Genomic DNA, 21,427 nt, shown 5'->3' with positions numbered 1-21,427 from the left:
AAGTACCCCAGGCTGGGATTTAAACCAACCACCCTTATTGTGAGGCAAGGGAACTGAAGACTTGACATTATTTTGATCAATGAACACAGCTTTGTTTCCTTTTCCTACAACTTCGGGTTGGTAGTGACCCAAAAACACCAAAGTCGTGTAAAAACATGGGAAAAGTGAGTTTTTCATAATATGTCTCCTTTAAAGCCAACCCTTCAACGTCCAGAAATCTCAACCCAGACAAACACCTCTCCACCGATGAGCTGATGTGTTTTTGAAGTCCGATGCATATTCCACCAGATAAGTCTCTGTCCAGAAGAAACAGCTGCTTATCAGTAAGACCCCCTCCTCTGATTTGGCACCGATCATCGGGGCATATTCTCTACGTGATGTAAGCACCAAATGATGATTCTGCGATCAGTTCGTGTCCGTTCTTGACAAAAACGCTGACATGATCTCCTTCCGACAACTCAAACAGTTCCCCCACAAAAAAGTTCTTGGGATTTTGTGACACGCACGATATTTGATCCATGGCCGCCGTGAGGTTCGTGCTGCCGTAACGGACAGTCCACTTGTGCATCTCCACATTGAACACCTTCTCTTCTTTATTCCTACTGTGGCACATCAAAGTCACTCTCAGGTAGACAAAGTAGAAGCCATTCTGAGGAATGACAATGGCAGCTCTCTCCTCATCGTAATTTTGGCCAAGGACAACTCTCCATTTGATGTACAGGTCCTTGTTCCTTTCATTTGTGGACTCTGTAGGATAAATATACACAACGAGTAAATGTGTGTATGTTTTACTTTATTTTATGTCATCAGAAAAAAAAAAGTGTCTTTATGCTGAAACAAAAAACTCACTCAGTTGAATGTGGAACCTTCGGACCGCCGGTGGACCCTGACAAGGATCTGTAGAGGGAAAAACATTTCAAACAAACCTGCATGTCCAAAATAGCCTGTTTCACATCAGGAGAAATGCGTATCAAGTATGAGTCACGCAGCACGTGCACACACAAGAATTGTCTTGGTTGCAATGCAGGAAGCCAAGTTAAAAGATAATGAGTGTGGAGCATTGCCATGGGAAGGACAGAACAGGAATCCTCCCACAGCCACTCATGATGTGCTTCTAATCCGTGACGTTAGTTACCTGACATACCTGCAGGAATATTCTCTTGCTTGGAGAAGTCTGGACTTGTCCGAACTCTCCTCTAAAAATAAAATAAAACATGAGTCGACAAGTTATTTATAATATACATTGCACTGTGGCCAATATAGGGCTGCTTGTTGACATGGATGCAGCAGGTTGGACAGGAGAACATTGGATTTATGGTGCTCTTGTTTCCATGGAGATGTATTGTGTTAAGGTGGAATATTATTATTACTATTATTTTTATGTGATAAGGGAAATGCAGTTGATTAAGTTGTCAATAATATCACATTATACTTACCTTGCAAGAAAAAAAACAAGGTTCTCTAAATTCATTAACTTAAACTTAAACACTGGATAAGTGTTGAAATGAAAATTTAACTCATAATAAAAAATATGTATTTAAATGTATCTGAATGAATGCATAATAAATCTGGTGGAGACTGTGAAGTCATCTCCTTTTTTATGAACCGTTTTTTTTACAGATACAGCAGATTTATAGTTTAGTAAAGAAGTCCTCATTTTCTATTAATAGATATACCAGTCAGGACGAATGACAACGATGTAAATCAAATGATTTCATGTTTTGACCCTCAAGAGGGCTTTGATAGTCTGATCTCTAGTAGTCACTGCTTTGGACACGCAGTGTGCAGCGTATGCTGATGCAGTTAGTTTAAACTCCACTTCAGAAATACTCCTGTTACAATACATGATGTAAATGTGCTAACATTAAGAAAGTTGTCCATCAGACAAGGGCAATGAAGGCAAGTTTTTAAACTCACCTCAAGTCCGTTGGATGCAGAGTTTCCATGTTGCCTTGAGTTGACTCCAGTGATAAATAAGAACAATCCCACAGAGCTTAACAGCAGGAGCAGAGTGATGAGTCTCAAGCGCGTCTCCTGTTGCTTCATGTCCCGGCAGTGTTTGAGGAGGATGAGAACCGACTCCTCTGGTTCCCCTGTGGTAATTCCAGCAGGACACATCTGTCCCTTCACGTTCTCCATGAGCTCTATCAGAGTGTCTGGACCAGAAAACCGCCGTATGCCAGCGATCCATGCAGTGTCTTATATATGCAGTGGAAGAACGGGGCAGGAGCCAACCGCCTACACCAAAAATTGGGATTACTCATCCGGCCATTGATGCAGATGGGAAAGGAGAGAGAGAGAGAGAGAGAGAGAGCAGTGGATCAGACTTTGTTTTGACGGATGCACCACATCCACGTGGGGCCGGACTAGGATTCCTATCACTGTGTGTGAAAGAAGGACCCTGGACTCGGGCTGACAGCAGCATCCCATCCCATCCCATCCGTGTCCACGTCAAATACGGGAAGTTGCACAATAGAAGATGGGATTAAGATCCGGATTAAGACAAGCTCTGCGTAAAAGCTAGTTGGGATTTCAAGGCATCTGGAGATTTGGATTATTATGAGTGATCCCAAATTGAATTGAAAACATCTTGTTCACTGCGGCCTCCGTGCTGAAGGTGTTAGCACCAATCCTACTTTAGGAAAGCGTCCATGCCTCGATGTGAACACATGCACAACTAAGCAGGATTGATAAGAACCCACACAAAGATGGAATGAAAGATGGGTTCCGTTTGTTCCTTCCTGGAAGGAGGGTTTTCTCTTTGTTTCGTGCTGTTCGATTTGTTCGATTGTTTTATCCATGCATTGAGGGCGGACAAGCAGGTGAGGTAAGATGTGTGGGGCAAAAGGAAGCATAATTCAGAGGGTATTTTGAAGAAGATGCCCCACTGCAGACCCAGATTCCAGACGAGTGGGTAGAAGAAACCAGACATCTGTCTGATTTCAGCTGCTGTGGGAGTAAGAGAGATCTGATCCTGACTGTTTTTGGCACTGGTACGTGCCTGTGATAATTATCTTAACCCTGATATAACTGATCTGCTGCAGACGCGACGAGTCAAACAATAAGGGCCACTGGACAATATTATTTATGACTCATGAAGAGAGTAAGTCTGTAAATATGTATGACTTTATTGTGAGTTTTCATTTGCAACATACCATGAAGCCTTATTATGTACTTTGAATTCACTGTGGTGTCTTAATCCCTCTGGTTTTACAACACTTATATTATTATATTATAATATAATATTAGAGAATGTCATTTTAGACATTTATTAAACCTTTATCTACAAATCTCTGGACCTAAACCAATTTCAGCACTGGAAAAAAAAGAAAATCCTCTACATTGATAAAGGTGACATGATGTAAAAAAAAAAAAAAGAATTTTGAATTCAAACATCTGTATTCAACTCAGGTTTTGGGTCAAAACATTTCATTACACTTTGTCTAAGCTTGTCACAGCTCGCTGTAACTGTCCTGTAAATGAGACACAAACACTCGATTATATATATGGAAGTATCTTAAAAATATTCCTTCAAAAAATACATACAAATCAGAACAAAAGGGGGTTACAGATGGACACAAACTAGGTTTTAAGATCATCTTCTTATTTTGATGTTTTACAAAAATGAACGATAAATTTAGCAAGCAGAGAACAGATTTCTGATTCCTGTACTGTATAAATCCACAGATTAAATACAATCTATGTGCCTCCAGTAAGTACATAGTTCCCATGACATTTAATGCATGCTAAATGCAACCATTAACATGTTACTGGCGTTAGGATTTCTGAGCATGTGGAAGGAGGAAAAGGTTGAATCAGAGACAGGTGGGGGTCAACATGGATATGTGTGAATGCAGACTCAGTGTGGGGCGGTACTAATCCTGGTCTACTTGGCGTGATCCTGTACCCAGTGACAAAGCCTGATGCAGTAAGTCTGTGGACTGACGGTGGAGAAGGTCCGGCCTGGATGTCTTAGGCTCTTCCACAGATGCTCTATTCTCTTCTTAAAAGAATAAACTGTGAAAATGTCAATGATGCCGATGAAGTAGCGCTGCTCCGGTCCATCAATGATGTGCAGAGCATTCTTTAAATCAGGCAGCAAACGTCGGTTTTGAGCCCTGAAGTCTGGAGGCCTGGCCGTGTCGCAGTCTGCCTGCTTTGGATTAGTCCGGATTAGACTGTACGACGCATCTCCTGCTCGTCTTCGCTGCAGAGAGCTGCCGTCAATGTCAGGCAAAAGCAAGTTGGAGTCGTCGTCTGTGACTGCCCCAGGGCCGGCCGCGGTGTCTCTGCCAGCAGGGCTGGATCTGGAACTCACAGATCTACAATGATAGTCACAGATAACACAAATGAGTCAGAGCGATATGCCACCTCGTTTGCCACTCATTTATCATCCATTCATCGCATCCTATGCATGACGGGCTGCGACACAACGAGTCACGGCAACAGGAGGGAAACGCGAAAACCTTTTGGTTCTCAGGATGAGCGTGGCAAAGGAGAGACCCGGGTGGAGTTCATCGTGATGCAGGGGCTGCTGGGCCAGGAGCAGGCTGTAGTCGAGCACATGGAGCCTCTCCAGGAAGTGCGTGTCGACCTCCACCTGGCGCAGGAGCCAGGGTCGCTCCTGGCCTGCACACGCAAGGCAAGTTTCAACAATCGTTTCAAGTCAATCGTGAAATGATAATAAGTCGAGCGCTTGACTCTCACTGCTACAAACAGTCCACGGAGTTTACGCGTAGGCAAATATGAGAATAAAGATCATGGATCCTTTATGGTCGGCTCCTCCTCTTCTTCGCCCTTTCTTCGCCCGATTCCCTGTGTGTTTACCAAGCGTGATGTAGCGGCCTTCAAAGTTGAGGTCTTTCAGAACCTCGATGACGTGACTTCCCTCTGGTGCCGGCTCCGTCCAGCGACTGACTTCACAACCCTTTATGTCGTACCTAGCAAAAGAGAACGCACATCAAACTACACACACACACACACACATAGGCAGCGTGGATTTACCTGCTCATAGGAAGGCATCAAGCTCACCTGGCACTGATACGATCATCTGGATAAAACACACTTTGCATGACAATGAAGTATTTCTGCAAAGGACAGCCAGAACAAAAACCGTTATAAGGCTTCATAGCATCCTGAATGATGACAGCAGAGTAATGAAGGGCGAGCCGTACCTTCCGTCTGCGTGCCATTTTGATCCTATGAACACCTTGAAAAAAAGAACAGTGGAAAACCATTCAGTCCATCAAGTTTCATTAATACACCCAGCAGAATCACAGAATGACATCATCATTCATGTCAGACACATTTAGCATTTTTCCAAAATCCGATCCAACATTTTTTTAACAACACCCTGAAAGTTGTAAAAGCAAATTAAAAAGAAAACCGTAGCCATAAGATTCCGACCATCGCACCTGCCAGGTGGAGTGGCTAGGCTAAGAAGAAGCCTAGCCACTCAGGTTTACCTAGGAACTTGACGATCAGCGAGTGGGGGTATTTTCTCAGATGCTCCGTGTACACCTTTAGGTTGGCAAGCAGGAATTTGACTTCTCTTTTGTTCTGGGTCTTCAGAAAGAAGCGCTTATCATTTCTAGAAGTTCAAAAGCAGAGAGCATTCAGATGTCAATTTCAGAAATAATTGAACAGTCCAATATCTGGGTTATTACTTTATAGATTTCACTGTTTGAATTCAAATTAGAACAATCTATTGCAGAAAGTTGCTGTTGTGTAAATTGAGCTGTCTCTGATTCGGTTCGGACGACAGGACTTTTAAAATTCGGTTCAAAGACTTCTCTCCAATCTTAAACTTTCCAAGCTGAAAGGAGAAGAATATCATCGCACTACCGGATACTCATGAGATGGATGAACTAGAAGAGGCGATGCAGCACCTGCAGCACAAACCAGCGGGCGAATCGTGCGTGCAAGATGAGCTCACGTCAGGAAGAAGTCGGCCTTGCTCTTGGAATTGCTGATGAACTGGAGGTAGCAGTTTTCAGAGCAGAGAGACTGCTGATATTCCTGCTCCGTCACTCCCACAGATCCACGCAGGCTGGCGAACACGGGCCCCGCAAACGTCTCCATCGTAAAACCCTGCACGAAACACAAGAAACGCGATTTTGTCCGTGTGGAGGCGTTTAGCTATTGTCACAGAAACACTCGCCTACCTTATGAATGTGAGTGACCTTTGATCTGAAATCATCATCTGACAGATCATTCTAGAACAAGACAGAAGAAAGGCATCAGGGAGAAGAAGAGCTATTCGTCCGGTTACTATAGCAACAGGGCAACAACCAAGGCTGGCGACTGATACAGGCGGCCACTATGACTTTCTCTGATCATGTGATGATTCTTTTTCCCCTTTTCATTAGCTGATCTTTGGGCTATTCCCTTCCCAGGGAAGGATAATAGACCTAAAAGGGAAAAACAAAAAATATCATCCGCCCATCTTCTTGTAGACGACTTCCATCATCCCGTCTACAGCTGTTTTATCCTCCATGCGGGTCACGAGTGTTGCTGGAGCCTATCTCAGCTGACTATAGATGAGAGGTGGGATACACCCCAGATGAGACGCCAGCTCTGCGGATAATTTAGCGTAACCAATTCAACTGAGCTGCATGTTTTTTGTTGGGAGAAGCCGGAGAACCCGGGAAGAACCCGGGGAGAACCCGGGGCAGACACGGAGAGAACATACAAACTCCACACAGAAAATAACCGAACCCGGAACCTTTTTGCTGTGAGGCAACAGAGCTACCCACTGCACCACCAAAGTGGCGCATATTAAATATAATATACATTGTTGTTGGTTATTTGTGTCCTGTTGCTGGCATTGAACCACAACAATGATGAATGATGAGTCCGCAGTGTTTAGGGCGCCACAACAGTCCAACCGTCCCGGAACTGAGCGTTCAGCAGCAGAACCACCCCCCCCCCCCACACACACACACACACACACAAAGATTCACAGCCATAAATCTACAGCATGGGCACGTCACATGTTGACACATTGTGCAAGGCATTCTCTCACAGGTCGGCTGACAAACCTTTTGAAAGTCACACACAAAAGCTGTTTACTGAATCCCGAAGAGATTCCGACACATTTTTCCGGTCCGACTGAGCCCTTTGTTTTGTTTTTGAGCTTCCTTCCTCCTCCTGGAGCTTCTCATCACATCTGTGCCGTTATGCTCACGTTTTCCGTCTAACCTTTTGATGAACCTTATTGTCTTATAGGCCAGCAGCGACTTTTCTGTCTGAGGAAACTCGCTAAATTCCAGGTGGACAGGAGCCTGATGAAGATGTTCTACTGTGCCTTCATCGAATCAGTCATCACGTTCTCTGCTATCTGTTGGTATGGTAACCTCGCCATCAAGGACAAAAACTGCCTTAGAAACATCGTCCGTGTGGCATCGAAGGTAGCCGGGGTGAACTTCAGCAGTCTGGATGAAGTTTTTCAGCTTCACCTGCTGAAGAAAGCGAAGTCGATTCGCAGGGACGAAAATCATCCCCTAAATCAGGAATACCAGCTTCTCCCATCAGGTGTTCGACTGGCACTCCCCCCGGTCACTAGAAACAGATATAAATTCTCCTTTGTCCCACTCTCCATCAGGGCCCTGAACGCCGCAGAAAAGAGGTGACCCTGCTAGTATACCTATATGGAAACATTCTGCTCTATTTGCACTGTTTTTATTGTGTACTATATTTATCATCCTTTACCCTGATGCTGCTCTAACTTGTCATCTGTGCCGTATATGTCCCTTAACTGTGTCTTGCGTGTCCGTTATATGTTTATATGCTGTAAAACAAATTGCCCTCCGAGGGACAAATTCAATAAAAGTGAAGTGAAGTGAAGTCTTTGTTTGACTCAGTTGCTACGGAAGCGATGCCATGGTTACCAAGTAAAAGGATAATGTCATGTTTGCACACGTTTTGTGCAGGCTGGCTGCGTTCCTGGCCAGACAATCCCGGTAACTGCCCTGGGGCCCGATACCCAAAGTGCCCGACAAAGGCACACGTGCGTCCATTGTTTGCTTCCTGAGTCAACGTCCAATTAAATCCTGGAGTTTCAGCATTTGTTAAATAATAGAAAGTAAAAGTTCAAAAGACATGTTAATGAAGTCCAGGATAAAATGTTCACCTGGTGAACTCTTATGAATGAAAGTACTACAAAACAGTACTGCAAGCTTATAAAGTCTTTATTTAATTTGGTTTTATATATACAGTATATTGTGACTTTAATGCTTAGACTAATGAGCTTATACTAAAACCTGATGGCTGCATTCTAAATGCTTTGATTTAGCATTAAGTGGATAGCTTTGAATATGATGGTTGTCTTGCTGAATCATACTCACTGTGGGTACGCTGTTAACGGTGCTTTGCGTGGCCCCTGCCAATCCCTCCTTCATCATGCAGGTCAGACCGTAGAATTCGTGCTGCCCATTGATCTCAAACAAACCGAGAAGCTTCCACTGCTGCCTCAGGCCTCCCCAGCGCCTCCTCTTCAGGGTGCTGGAGCGCCGGCGGGGACCAGGGCCCTCCGAGCTTCCTGCAGACTCCGGCATCTTCATCTACGGTGCAGATCCGAAACATGCGACTGCAAACACAGAAGAGGTTTCATTCAAAGCTGCAGCAGAAATCATGGAGCGGGTGGAGGCCAGGGAGGCCAGGGACAAAGACAAAAGACAGCTGACTGGCTGTTGAGTCCTTCACAGGGTAACTATGGAGACCAACACAAAGAGATGGGAGCTACATGGACTGTGCTGCGTAATGCTTGTCAACCAATCAATGCGTGTCTTCTGTCAAAGATATATTGAACATAGCTCAGTAAATAGAGCGGAAGCACAGAGTACTATAATGACCAGTTGATTGTGTTTATTGGACATTAAAAGGGACAATAATCGATTATTATGAACACTAGCATGAGACAGAAAAGGAGGGTGAAAACAGATAACAGCTGCATTTCACTGTCAGAAAGTAACTGAAATATATCAATCAGTGTCTGTGGCTTCAGTTGTCAATCTGTTGAAGTTTTAATATTGTTTTAATATTTTAAGGAGAAAAGAGGAAAACAAGGGAGTTTTTTCTCAACAGCAAAACTTCCTGGTAACAGGAAATATCACGTCATACAAAAATACGTGCCGTCTGTGTTTGGAATTTGGCCGTCCACTATGAGTCTTAGGTTCTGTTCAAGGTTTCTGCCTGTTCAAGAGAGGATTTTCCTTGCCTCCGTCTCCAAAGTGTTTGCTCATACAGGAGAATTCGGGTTCTATAAGAGCAGATCTTTCCCTCCTGAACCTGTAAAGGGCCTTTAGATAACTCCTTGATATCTGCTCTTCAATGTCCTGTTTCACTGGTTTTCAAACTGGGGTCCAGCAGGGTCAGTTTAGTCCTTGATGTGATTGTCTGGGAAGGGAATCACTGCCTGACTCCACTTCACACCATATTTAAACTGAGTTGCTATCCAGGTCCTGGATCACAAGTAGCTGTCAAGGCACCAAACTACTGCTAGGAAACATTTCATAAAGTCCTCATTGAAGAACTTACATGCATCTTCAAAGGCCAGCAGAGCCTTCGACGACCTCGGCCCGTCGAGCTCCGGGTGTAAGACTGAAGCCTTTGGAGACCGGAGAAGCTTCTTTCTACACCCGCAGATAAAGCTCCAATTGTTGCCGCTGGTGATAACAGCTGGTACCGCTGGGGAATCGCTCTGTCCACCCAAACAAAGAAATCACACAGCGTTCCCTTGTTACCCTTCAAGCGGGCCTTGAAGTTCTGACCTCTGTCTGCCAGAATCAAAGTATTGGCCACAACCTTTCAGGACACTCTGGAATGATGGTGTCCTGATGCATCTTTAATCCATTTAACGTTAACAGTATATGTCTGACCATTTTATTTTTGACCTTTGCAGTCTTAGAGGACTGCTTTACTAAGTGAATGACTGGACCGACAGATAAGAGTCCAAAGTCAAGGAGGCTTCAGAGGACCGGTCCCTTCTTCAAATGCCTCTGTGATGAGGATAGCACAAACAAGGTCAGGTTGATTAAGTCAGCTGTAATCCCCGAACCGCCCCGTAAAACCGCCCGGCTGCTGTGGACCGGGCTGGACCCTCGGTACCGTACAGCATCATAGGAGGTTCTGTTTCTGACGCCGTTTATCCGTCTGTTAGCAGGATTAATGAAAAACTGCTGGATGGATCTTGATGAAATAAAATCTGGATTAAAAAATAAATAAAAATCTTGGAAAATTCAATTCAGTCTCCAAAAAGCATAAAGGGTCTGATATGCACTGTCACGTAAAATAGCTGCTGGATCTGATCCAGAATGAGGGCAGGTGGACGGTGTAAATCCAATTAAAAGGGGAATTAGGTGAGGTTCGCTCTCTCCGAACGCTTTTATAGATTTACATGTTAAATACTGATCAAAGACTTTTCGTCTTGTGACTTTATTTTGGCCGCGTTTGAATTGACAGTGTCCCTCGGTTTACAGGATATAATAACTGTTGATCAGAGAAAACAGAAATGTAAGAAGGATTAACCAGTAAATTTAAAAGTAGAGTCCAGGGACCCCGAGTGGGTTCCAGGAGGCCCCCCGGCAAAGAGACTCTTTTTTGCATCCATAAGAAACACAACACAAAGCCTCACATTTAAAATCCTTCATTCACACATGACATAAACAGACAAGTATTTACAGAAAATCATTCCTGACTCCAACAAAGTCACAGTAATTACATTTTTGCTTTACTGTCGTGGCCGACTGTTGGGAGAATGTCTGGTTTTTACCATCGTCACCTCAGACAATCAATAACTGCTGTCACAGGAAGCCACGAGGAGCTGAACAATAAATAAATACCAGCTGTCAGAGAGCCATTCTTTGCCTAATGGGAGGGTGTGCGTGTCTTACTAACAGCCTGAGTCCGCTGCATGTGAAAGCAGCGACGTCGAAGCACTTTCACAACAGCGTAAAATGTGTTTTATAGAACTCTGAAGGTTTAAGGATGAAGACGGGGACGAGAACTGGCAGCGCCGTCAGTCGGTTAGCGATGACATCATCACCCCTCTCCTGCATCAATCACAGAACTCAACTCTGCAGCCGCCGAGCGTTCGTAACGTCATCTCTCAAGTTATTCTCATCAAGTGAATTCTTCCATTTCTTTCTTCACTTGCCTCTCTTTTAATTCCAGCACACACCGGCCGCTAAAGTCAAAAGGTTTCGCACTCTAAAATCTCTAGAAGCTGCTTTTTAATCCCACGTAGAGTGTCGTTATGGATGTCAGGAATGATTTTGTCCTCCAGGGCCACCGGTGTTGCTCGTTTCACTCGAGGCCTGGCATTAATCCACTTTCTTTGGTTTGTGACTCTTCCACATGACAACAGCAGTGAAGGCCCCTGTAAGAATATCGGAAGAGAAACATTGTCACGCCTGGTTTCATTTTATTTGTAGACTTGGCGTTAGAGTCTGCATGCTCACCTATACAAAGGAGCAGGATTACTGCCGCAATCCCAGGTAGAATGACAGAATATTCCCGAGGAAGAAAGTACTTGTGCAGTACATGATCACCGTCCACAAAGGGCTGCAAAAGGAGCAAATATCTAAATGTTTCCATTTTCTCAAATACGATTTAAAAAGAATAACATTCTTGTTAGCTCCACATGTATTATGTACATAGAGTGCAATAATATTATGCAATAAGAAGAATATTTTTGGGACCAGAAGCACACATGACTGCAGATTCCATGCTTTGTGAAATGTATAAAATGGAAACGTTCTTGAATTTAAACATCTGAAACATCTTTGGGGATCTGTTTAGTTTCTCATTCAGGTTTGTTGAACACGTTTCAGGCTTCTTCAGTTCTTTATTATTTTTTTGCACTTCTTGATCTTTCTGGATCATTTCCTTCCTTCTCACCCAGTATTTGGGGGAAGTCAAATTACTTTTAAATAACATTTTGCACCAGCTATATACATGATACATGGTATCAAATGATCCCTATGTGACCGGTGCAGCAGAAACAAGGGTCACGCAGCAGGTCTGGTTTTGGTTACCAGGACGATGACCCAGACAGAGTAGTACGTGAACAGCAGGAGGCTGAAGACCACAAGGCTGACGCCGGCCGCTTGATCCACTCCTGTAGCCTGGAAACAAGAGAGAGTTGTGAAACCGTCACGTCACTGACATCTTCAGGAAAACGTCACCGGATGAGGATGAGGACGAGGATGAGGATGAGGATGAGGATGCACATTGCTTGGAGCGGAGGACCATCTGCACCATGATCAGAATTTAAACATGTTGACAGCTGCTGTTGGAGAGACTCAGCTGCTACATTCACCGCTTTAACCGATAATTTATCAGGGTTGAATACGGCTTCAGAAATTAATAATAGTTTTGACACCAAAAACAATGTTAAAAAGTCCATAAGAAAATGTATTGCATCCATTTTCTGTAGGCGACCTCAATCATCTCGTCTACAGCTGCTCCATCCACCTTGTGGGTCACCTGGAGCCCTTCACAGCTGACTACAGGCGAGAGGCGGGGCACACCCCGGACGAGACACCAGGTCATTGCAGGGTCAGACATGCACAGAGCAGACAACCACACACACACACACACACACACACACACACACACACACACACACACACACACACACACACACACGGACAATTTGGAGTACTCAATTCACCTAAGCTGCATGTTTTTGGAGAAAACCGGAGGAGCAGACACGGAGAGAACATCTGCACAGAATCTTGTACCTTCTTGCTGTGGGGCAACAGCGCTACCCACTGCACCTCCCTAAAATGCATATGTCCATCGGTGGATATGAGCATTTAATATCAGACTGAACAACGGACCTTTTGTAAATCCGGTGTGAAACTGTAGTTATTTAAACCTCAATCCATTTTAATGCAGCAATCTAATCTTTAATAAAGTGGAAGTAAACATAGCGAGCTAAACGCTGCATTCATGTCTGCGATGTTTTCTTCTGTCCGTGAACATTTAGCTGTAGAATCACACAGCGTCGCTTCCTCGCTGTTACAACCGTGAAGTTTTGTAGCTTCCTGTTTCAAAGCCACATATTAGTTGGTAGATTTAACTCCCTTACCATTCCTGCCAGTGTGCTGACGACGTTTCCTGCTGCTCTTCTTCCTGTTCATAAGTTCGACAGACGAGATGCGTCTGAGTGTCGCTGCTGCCCCCTCCTGGTTGAATCGCATATCACAGGTCAAAGTGACCGGAAATGTCAGAAAAAGCGTTTTATTTTCAAGATACAGGAATTAATTATTATGTTCTTCAAATTTGGACTTCTCCCCATGCTTTGCTCTAATTCTGCTTATTTTATCCACTCCAGGTAATGAGAAATCAAGATTATAATTCCCAATGATTTCAGCAACAAATTGGAGGTAGTTTACGTTTTTCTAATTTATTACCGCAGACAAGTTACAAAGAAGCTGGCCTGAGCAAGCCAGCTTTTTCTGACAGGGGGCTCAGACTTGGAGCTGCTGCCTTTGATGCCACCGGCTTGCTGCAGTGCATGATGAAATCATGGACTATTGAAATAGATTGATTCTTTTTTACAAACATACAGAACATAATTCTGAGGTTCCTAATTTCGTAGATTCTACTGACTCCTTACTGTACCTTGAGATCCACCATGAATATCACAAACAGGGTCAGAGACACAGTGCAACAGAAATTTTGTACAAAAAAAGATAGAATCCATTGTAGAGTGGTTGTTTTATATATTTATTCTAGTTGTACCAGGTTTACAGGTAATGTTGCAACGTACATGTAATAAATTATATTTAAAATGAAACTTTATACATTCTCATACAAAGAAAATTAAGAAAAATGCTTTTAATTTCAAATACCTTTCACCAAAAAACAAAAAAACAACAACATTTATTTGTATAAATGAAAACAATAAGGCCACAGGCTGCATAGTATCAAGTACAACGGAGTATTTGTTGGACAAATCACAGTAGAAGACGCACCACCAACACAAAGGTTCCCTTTACTGCATTCATTCTCCGAGGATCACCTGCTAATAACAACGGTTCAGCCCATCTCACCATGTCATTAGCTTTTATATATTAAACCGTGTACCAGCCTGCTGGTCTCAAATGAAAGGGAAATAGATTATAGGGTTATACGGGTAATACCACATCTTTAATACATACAGGAGCAGACATCACCTGTTGTGGAGAACTACAGTCATTTATCAGTGTCAACAGATAAATATGGAGTGACTTTGGAAGACATGGAGGGAACATCAAAGATATATAAATCATAGAAACATTTATTGTTAACATTCTTGATGTGATTTGGTGTATTGGCTGAAACTGTGTGATGAAAAGTCCTTCGCCCTGTCTTCACTGGTTTATGTGTTGATTTATGTCTGTATTTACCCAGTATTATCCATGGCATGATACAACACAAAAAATAGAAATGGAAAAGGAAAAAGGAAGCGTTCACATCAGGCTTGACTCGCATGCCTCAAGTCTGTGGAATACTAGAAGACCAGAACAATGAGGATTCTGACACACACTGCAGATACACAAACAGGTTGAGGATCTGGTACAGCAGGGCTTTGTGCAGCTGTAGCTGTGGGACTGATCTCAGTACAGCCGGTACCGGGCCTGCAGTACCGCTGCTGCAGCTCTATACACAGATTATACACAGATTATACTCAGATTATACACAGGGACAACACACACCAGCTGCTGTTACACTTATATATATAAAAAAAAATACTTAAGACTACAAAGTGCAATGAATTCTGGATGGTACGAATGTAGTCAGAACCTCAACCAATAGGAGGCCAGTATTCTTGTTCATTTCATTAATGCGAGTCATCAATGACAGTGTGCTATTGATCCAGCAGCAATCAATTGATCATCAATAAGTGATATGCTTGCCACTTCAGGCTCGTTTAATAATGACAATGTCTCAAACAACGTTGTCTAATGTCAAATTGCTCACGTTCAACAAATAAGCCACAGCCAATCATCGCTCATTTTCTTGTTTTTCCTGCTCTCATCTACCTTCTACTTCCATTTCAGCAGCAGCAGTTTTAAATTTCAGAGCTCCGATGAACCGAGCAGACACAGTCTAGGACTAGTTCCCGATTTGATTCCATTTTAGGTTGCAGAAATCAACTGAACGAGTGACCAACCAAACCTGGTTAAAGTTTGATGGTCTAGAGTTCAAAGGGCACATCATCACAATCTGCTGCCGGGACACTGAGCTGCTCGCAGGTGACGACTCTTGCAGATGCGCTGGTGTGATCAGCGAGTCTCGATGACCACGGGCTCAAATGTTCCAGGAGTTCCTCTGGAGAAACACAACGACAAAATCAAACCGGCTCAATAATAAAATATGCGTCTAATTCCTGCAGAGCGGCGTACCTGTTGGTGAGCTGGGTCCCAGCGAGGGCAGTGGTCCCGTCTTTACTGACAAACAGCCTCAAGTTGCTGTCTGAAGGACAGCCAGGGATCCAGAGGACGGGTTACCACGGCGATACACAAAATAAAACACCCATCTGAAACACTGCCGTACCTTCGCTGTTGCTCCTGTCAGAAAAGTTCTGACTTTGGACAATCTTCTCCACGATGTCATCCGCATCGACGCGGGTGTCGTCCACACAGCTGGGCTGCCGCTCCACGTGGGCCTTCTTCCTCCTGCTGTGTCACAGGAATATGTCAGATCTGCCGCTGACCTCCTGCTGAGGTGAATAACCCCAAGGCGCACCAGGAGAGGTACTGAACGCCTGCCCTGATCAGCTGGCAGGGAGTCTTTACACAGATCTTTAACACCTACCTGTTACAGGTCATCATTTACACTGCCTGCCACATTTAATGAATACAAATCTGAAGATGGGTCTTTGTCTAACTTATATTGCATTACATTTCGAGAGTGATACCCGGATACCCGTCTGGATGCAAAAATAATGGCGGCTTTAAAGAAAAGATTCATAGACGTACAGCGATAATAACAGCTAGTATAATGGAAACGTTGCAAAACACCCATAATTACAGCGCTAATTGCTTAGAATAAAAATGACATGGAGAGGATACATGCAAACAGCTGCTGTTTGAATGTTTGCTCTTAGTCTTCAGAGAGAAGTTGTAGACATACGCTGACATAAAAAGAGGAGAGGCGACAGAACAAAGTTGTTCTGTTCCTGCTTTGCTGCTGGTTCACCTGAACCTGAGCTCATATCACACACCCCTCCTCCTCCTCCTCCTCCTCCTCCTCCGATGGGGGGGAATTCCTGCAGAATTCCCATCTTGTCTGTTCACACATGACTGAGATTTGCCCCTTTCACTCTTATCAGCCTGGGCATTCCTCCCAGTGAGGTGATCGTACTTGTCAGAAGAAAAGGTGCGTTTGTGCGTCTACCTGGAAGATCTGTTGGCCATGAGGGCTGCCGCAGAGGGTGGGGGTGGTCGCTCTGGTTTGGTGGGGGTTACTTGTCGGTGCAGCTCGGTGGGGGTGGAGGAGATACTGCTGCTGGAGGAGGCGTTCCGATGGTGGCTGAGGTCAGTCAGGCTGGAGCAGCGGGAGTGAGCTGTGCAGTATCCTGGAGGAGAGGGGAGGATTATGGGAGAGGACATATGTGACTAGCTTTAGCATAAGGTCCACTGCGCACGTGTGTTCAGGCCATGTCCCACTCCCTTTTGCTTTTGAAACGGTGGATACCCTGAGAGTGAAGTCCGGTCCAGATCTCACCTGAGATCTTGCTGTGCTGGCTGGCATAGCTGGAGCTTCTGAAATGGCCTGTGTGGAACACCTCATCTGGGCTGGACACGCTCTCGCTCTCCTCAGACAGCCCTATTGAACGCAGACAGCAGCACTGGCATTTTTTTAAACCCAGTATTACCGGAACAGATCAGCCAAAAATGAAAATTCAGTCATTATCCACTCTCAAAGGTGACCTTGGAAGAAGTGTTATGGTACATCTAACAGTTCCGGATGTTCACCACAACAACAAAACCGCTGAAGACTACTGAGGAAGATGTGAAATTGGCCACCCACTATGAGTCTTAGGTTCTGTTTTAGGTTTCTGCCTGTTAAAGGGAAGTTAGGGTTAATATAGGGTTGTTTCATGGCTGAAAAGTGATTAAGTAATTCAAAACGTTCGTAGACAGTTACCTGTACTACGAACAGATGACTGCTTGGGTTTGGAGGATCGACCCACTACGGCGCCTCCCTGTGGCTGCCCAGGGACATCCACGCTCGCACCCTTACAGTCCAGCTGCAGGGTGAGGTCCTTGTCCCCGATGGAGACAGATTTGGCCGTACCAGGAGGCCTAATGGTCAGACAGAAAGGAAATTAAACTCAATCACATTCAGTTGTTTCTTGTCGTTCACACAGAGGGAAGACAAACTGCATGAGGTGAAAGGTGCAGGTGTGATCAATGTTCTAAACCCTCGGGTTCACATGTACCTGCAGATCAGGATTTCAACGCATCCACCAAACCGGACCAGGTCTTTACACAAATGTAAATTATCAAAATAAAAATAACAGCAATATTTAATATAATTTTCCATCCAGTATCTTTTTTATTGTCTGTCATTTCTATTCAAAGTTTAATGATGTGCAAGCACAGAAACATTTTATCACTAGTTCCTTAATATCATTACTAATATTATTATTATTATAATTATTGCTGTTGTTTTTATTATTATTATTTTGCATAGGATAATTACTGTTATTAATTGCAAATATAGGCAAAATAATAATAATGTTATGAGATCCTCTGTGAATATCACAAACATTATTAAAATTTTAAATATTTTTTTTTTCAAAGTCAATTTACAGCTCAAAGCTAACTCCATAGCAAGACTTCCTGTTTACATTTTCTTTTTTTCTAATTTTTGTTTACTTTTAATTTAAACAGGTAAGTAGGTGGGTGGCAGGGAGTAGACAGTACCGAGTGGGTTCAGGTGTCATTTGTACCGAGTGGGTTCAGGTGTGTTTTGTGGGGAGGCGACCTCAGACCTCAGAGGAACTCACGTTTTAAAGCAGGGATCCCCAGACAGAAGAGTCATCACAATCGTCACCTATAAAAACATTTGATTAATTAACCTCATGATGATGAGTGCTCTGTGTGTGTGTGCGTGTGCGTGTGCGTGTGCGTGTGCGTGTGTGGGTGTGCGTGCCCTGCCTTGAGGATAGAGTTGTCCTGTCTGCTGTTTTTGGTGTCGTAACCTTCCAGGATACAGCAGCGAACTGTGGAGCCTGAACCAGCAAACTCTGAAATGTTGAGATCAGCAAAACCGAGCTGCAGAACGACAAGACAAAACAGCAGAGACTGAAGGTGGAACGTCAGACGCAGATCTGGAACCAGAAACCCCTCCTAATTGGATTTACACCATCGAAAAAGGGGATGTAACCGCTGACTAAAGTAGTCGTACATTCTATCTTTATGTTCATTGTGGGGGAATTAAATTGAAAATAATTTACCCCTGGGGGGTCTGTAAATGTGCTTAAATTACACTTGGAAATAGCACTGCCAGTCGCGTCATGTGACAAAGTGAGGGAACAAGTTGTTTACGCTGAGGATGATAAAGTTCAGCTCTGAAACGGAGCCTCATGTTTGATATCATCATAAACTGCGTTGTTTCACTAAATCGGGAATCAGGATACTTCTTCAATAAATTAGTGGCCCTGAAAATCAGGGTGTGATTACATCCACCCTCATGTTGGGCAATAATGTGTGCAACAGCTGATTACACACAAACACACCGACTGTCCTGTCACATGTTCTTTTTATTTTATCATCGCTGACACAGTCAAAGTCTATCTTTTAAAGGTGCTCCCAGCTCAAACTGGTCAGACAAACTGGCTGCGACCTGGAAGGAAAATGTAATATTTTAATGAGCGCTAATCTCATAGCATGAAAACAAACCCACCTTTGAGAAGGTCTTCCCTCCTTTCAGCTCCTGCAAAGATGGAGAGTAATGTGTGTGTGTGTCAAATGTTATTGGGGGCATGTTGGAGAAAACGGCACTGGTTTTCAATTTATATTGGAGAGAAGCTAGGAGAGGTGGCTGCTGGGAATTGTAGTTTACCTTGCGTACAGAGACCCTGAGGATGCAGGGGTCCAACACACCAGTGACTGGATTAGCACTCATTTTACACACAAAGGAGAACTTCTTCCTCCATCGAACACAGTTCTGCTGCACCTCCTCCCTGCACACACACACACGCACACACACACACACACCTGGTTCAGAGCACAGAAACAGCCGACAACGACACGCCCAAACAATGAACAGCAAAGACAACATGTTCTTAAGAGGATGGTGGGACGTCGTCTCAAAAACATCTGATTCCGCCAAAAGGACGCGGGATCCCTGCACACAGTTCTGAACACTTATGTGTGTGTGTGTGTGTGCAGGATGTGTACCTGCAGCCTCACAAGTCACACACACACACCTATTGAGCGATCCATGCTTACGTGGTGACGCTTCAGGATCAAGGAGAGACCTCTTATGAGTGGTAGGGTCCGGGAGCTTTAAGCCCACCCACAACACTGTGCCTGGTACGAGACATGCATGTCGGGGTTACGCACATGTAATTTACAAACCTGCTCTAAGAGCTCTACGCCTTTCGTGCATTGCTTATCTTTCCCAGTGCCATTCATCTGAACTGGTATGCGGTGGAATAAACCATGATTACAGTCCACACCATTTATATTTGTTCAATGAATCATAACAGCAAAGGGTCAACTCTTAAAGGGTTCCTTTCCTACACTGGCTTTAACATTAACTTTATCACAAGAACTGTTCCCACTCCACTTATCTGAAGGGCAACCTGACGTTTACAAGCCCTAAAGCAAAAAAAAAAAAAACCATGGAGGTTGCTGGGAGAGGCGAACATGGCCAGACAGGTTCTGCCACTTGTTCTCTTTCACTTTTCACAAACACACCTTTGTACAGCATTAGATGGGAGCGCTGCGTCTCTCGGGTGAAGCCGCGGTCACACATCGCTGCCTGACTTAGTGTGTCGTCTGATTGACACCGACGTACTTAGTTTTAACGAGTAGTTAAGGCTTATTGTTTTAGTTACCCTCGCCGAAGAGGAGACGAGGGTATTGCAATTGGCTGCATTTGTTTGTCTGTCTGTCCGAGCGCATAACTCAAAAACTAGTAACCCAATCGACTTGAAATTTTTACACAAGCAAGGTTCTGTCCGTGGCTCGGTCCTCCCCGAGAATGGCGTTGATCTGGATCTGGATCCAGATTCTAGAATTATTTTTACATCTGGAATCGTGCCTGTGCTGTAAACTGCCACTTTAAGAGGGAGGAACACGAATGGCATGATGGGAAAAAGAGTCCAGAAGGAGTCTTGTAGTACGTTCCGGAGCAGCAAGCTAGAGCAGGTTTGGCCCCTCTGATCCGGAAGCCCTGTTTACTGTCTCACAAGATCGAATAGTCTTTTGGAGGCGAGGGCCTGCAATCTCTGATTGTCGTTTTCTAGTTACAGATGTTGTTGTTGTCGTCCTCGGCACCACAGCATCTGCACGTTTCTGCTTCCCTGCATAATGTAGGAAAAGCTTGCTGGTGTTGAGCATTGATTGTGTTTTCATGGCAGCTAAAATAAGTGCATCAAAAACTGCCTTCCCATTGGCTGATTTTCCTTTTTTTCAAATCAGTGATGGAATCTGTGGAATGAGCCGGTGTTAAGCCTGGTACAAGCAGACACATGCAGACACACAAAGACAGTGTGCGTTAAGTTATTGTTTGCATGTCTAGTTTCTAACGTACCAAGGAATTGTCTCTAGCTCACAGCTGCGGCTATAAAGTGTTGATTAAATGCATTCGCTTCCAAATGTGCATGTCTGTACCCGTGTGAGGGTTAATTGAATGAATCCATTGTAAAGTTGCATTTAGGACATTAAAAAAAAGATTTTTGCTCATGAAACACACACACACACACACACACACACACACACACACACACACACTGCGGGGATGACGTCAGCTTTGACCTTCCACATCTGTTACTGCTGTTCTATCAACATTTGGTTCTTCTCAACCTTTTCGTCCTGATGTTGCTGTCAGCTGGTATCACCCCATCTATGTGTGTGTGTGTGTGTGTGTGTGTGTGGGAACAGGATTCCACTCAGATTTCTTATGATTTCACAAGCAGAATGAGATCTAATAACTGAGGCAGAAGCAGAGCGACCGCATTCGAGAGAACTTTTAGTTGCAACAAGGAAGTGAAAGTTTCTCTAAATACCTGGAGGACGAGATGGCAAAGTCCCCCCCATCAATCAGTCGGATCTTGCAGAAAAGCACTCCATTAACGAACGGAACAGCTGTCAGCTCTTCTAACGTGAAATACACTTGAAACTTGAACTTCTTCTTTTTCATCAAAAAAGACATGGATCCCAGCGTCTGGAGGGAACTCATGACGACCACCAGTAAA

At 44.1% G+C, this 21,427-nt stretch overlaps 3 protein-coding genes across 3 annotated transcripts; all 3 read right to left on the bottom strand.

Annotated features, from left to right (window-relative positions):
* Window positions 1-3,886: 3,886 nt before the first annotated feature.
* Window positions 3,887-8,561, bottom strand: pip5kl1 (phosphatidylinositol-4-phosphate 5-kinase-like 1). Its single transcript, XM_068753200.1, has 9 exons — window positions 8,346-8,561; window positions 6,165-6,215; window positions 5,936-6,090; window positions 5,466-5,590; window positions 5,175-5,209; window positions 5,032-5,087; window positions 4,828-4,940; window positions 4,467-4,629; window positions 3,887-4,322 (listed from the first exon to the last, which is right to left on the bottom strand). The coding sequence occupies exons 1-9, from the start codon at window positions 8,559-8,561 to the stop codon at window positions 3,887-3,889; spliced, it is 1,350 nt and encodes a 449-aa protein (XP_068609301.1).
* Window positions 8,562-10,636: 2,075 nt separating this feature from the next.
* dpm2 (dolichyl-phosphate mannosyltransferase subunit 2, regulatory) lies at window positions 10,637-13,164 on the bottom strand. The gene is made up of 4 exons (XM_068753059.1): window positions 13,094-13,164; window positions 12,036-12,125; window positions 11,460-11,562; window positions 10,637-11,377 (listed from the first exon to the last, which is right to left on the bottom strand). Exons 1-4 carry the CDS (start codon window positions 13,094-13,096, stop codon window positions 11,322-11,324), a joined length of 252 nt encoding a protein of 83 aa, XP_068609160.1. The 5' UTR covers window positions 13,097-13,164; the 3' UTR covers window positions 10,637-11,321.
* Window positions 13,165-13,723: 559 nt separating this feature from the next.
* On the bottom strand, window positions 13,724-21,384 carry LOC137908361 (early estrogen-induced gene 1 protein-like). Its single transcript, XM_068752757.1, has 11 exons — window positions 21,239-21,384; window positions 19,066-19,186; window positions 18,907-18,936; window positions 18,159-18,275; window positions 18,008-18,054; window positions 17,143-17,300; window positions 16,720-16,821; window positions 16,390-16,570; window positions 15,547-15,668; window positions 15,396-15,465; window positions 13,724-15,321 (listed from the first exon to the last, which is right to left on the bottom strand). Exons 1-11 carry the CDS (start codon window positions 21,382-21,384, stop codon window positions 15,276-15,278), a joined length of 1,140 nt encoding a protein of 379 aa, XP_068608858.1. The 3' UTR covers window positions 13,724-15,275.
* Window positions 21,385-21,427: the final 43 nt, after the last annotated feature.

Source organism: Brachionichthys hirsutus, chromosome 19 (genome assembly GCF_040956055.1).
Source record: "Brachionichthys hirsutus isolate HB-005 chromosome 19, CSIRO-AGI_Bhir_v1, whole genome shotgun sequence".
Classification (NCBI taxonomy): Eukaryota; Metazoa; Chordata; class Actinopteri; order Lophiiformes; family Brachionichthyidae; genus Brachionichthys; species Brachionichthys hirsutus.
The sequence above is the reverse complement of the archived record's forward strand: the minus strand, read 5'-3'. Positions and strand labels throughout refer to the sequence as shown.

Excerpts from the sequence above, each read along its gene's own strand:
- pip5kl1 (XM_068753200.1), bottom strand. The coding sequence starts at position 8,561 with ATGAAGATGCCGGAGTCTGCAGGAAGCTCGGAGGGCCCTGGTCCCCGC. Across the intron at positions 6,091-6,164 it reads AGGTCACTCACATTCATAAG|GGTTTTACGATGGAGACGTT; the intron begins GTAGGCGAGTGT and ends TGTTTCGTGCAG. Across the intron at positions 4,323-4,466 it reads CTCATCCTGAGAACCAAAAG|ATCTGTGAGTTCCAGATCCA; the intron begins GTTTTCGCGTTT and ends CTATCATTGTAG.
- dpm2 (XM_068753059.1), bottom strand. Across the intron at positions 11,563-12,035 it reads CTGTCTGGGTCATCGTCCTG|CCCTTTGTGGACGGTGATCA; the intron begins GTAACCAAAACC and ends CTCCTTTTGCAG. Across the intron at positions 11,378-11,459 it reads AATCCTGCTCCTTTGTATAG|GGGCCTTCACTGCTGTTGTC; the intron begins GTGAGCATGCAG and ends ATATTCTTACAG.
- LOC137908361 (XM_068752757.1), bottom strand. The coding sequence starts at position 21,384 with ATGTCTTTTTTGATGAAAAAGAAGAAGTTCAAGTTTCAAGTGTATTTC. Across the intron at positions 18,055-18,158 it reads AGGACAACTCTATCCTCAAG|GTGACGATTGTGATGACTCT; the intron begins GCAGGGCACGCA and ends ATGTTTTTATAG. Across the intron at positions 16,822-17,142 it reads GTCATCTGTTCGTAGTACAG|GGCTGTCTGAGGAGAGCGAG; the intron begins GTAACTGTCTAC and ends TGCGTTCAATAG.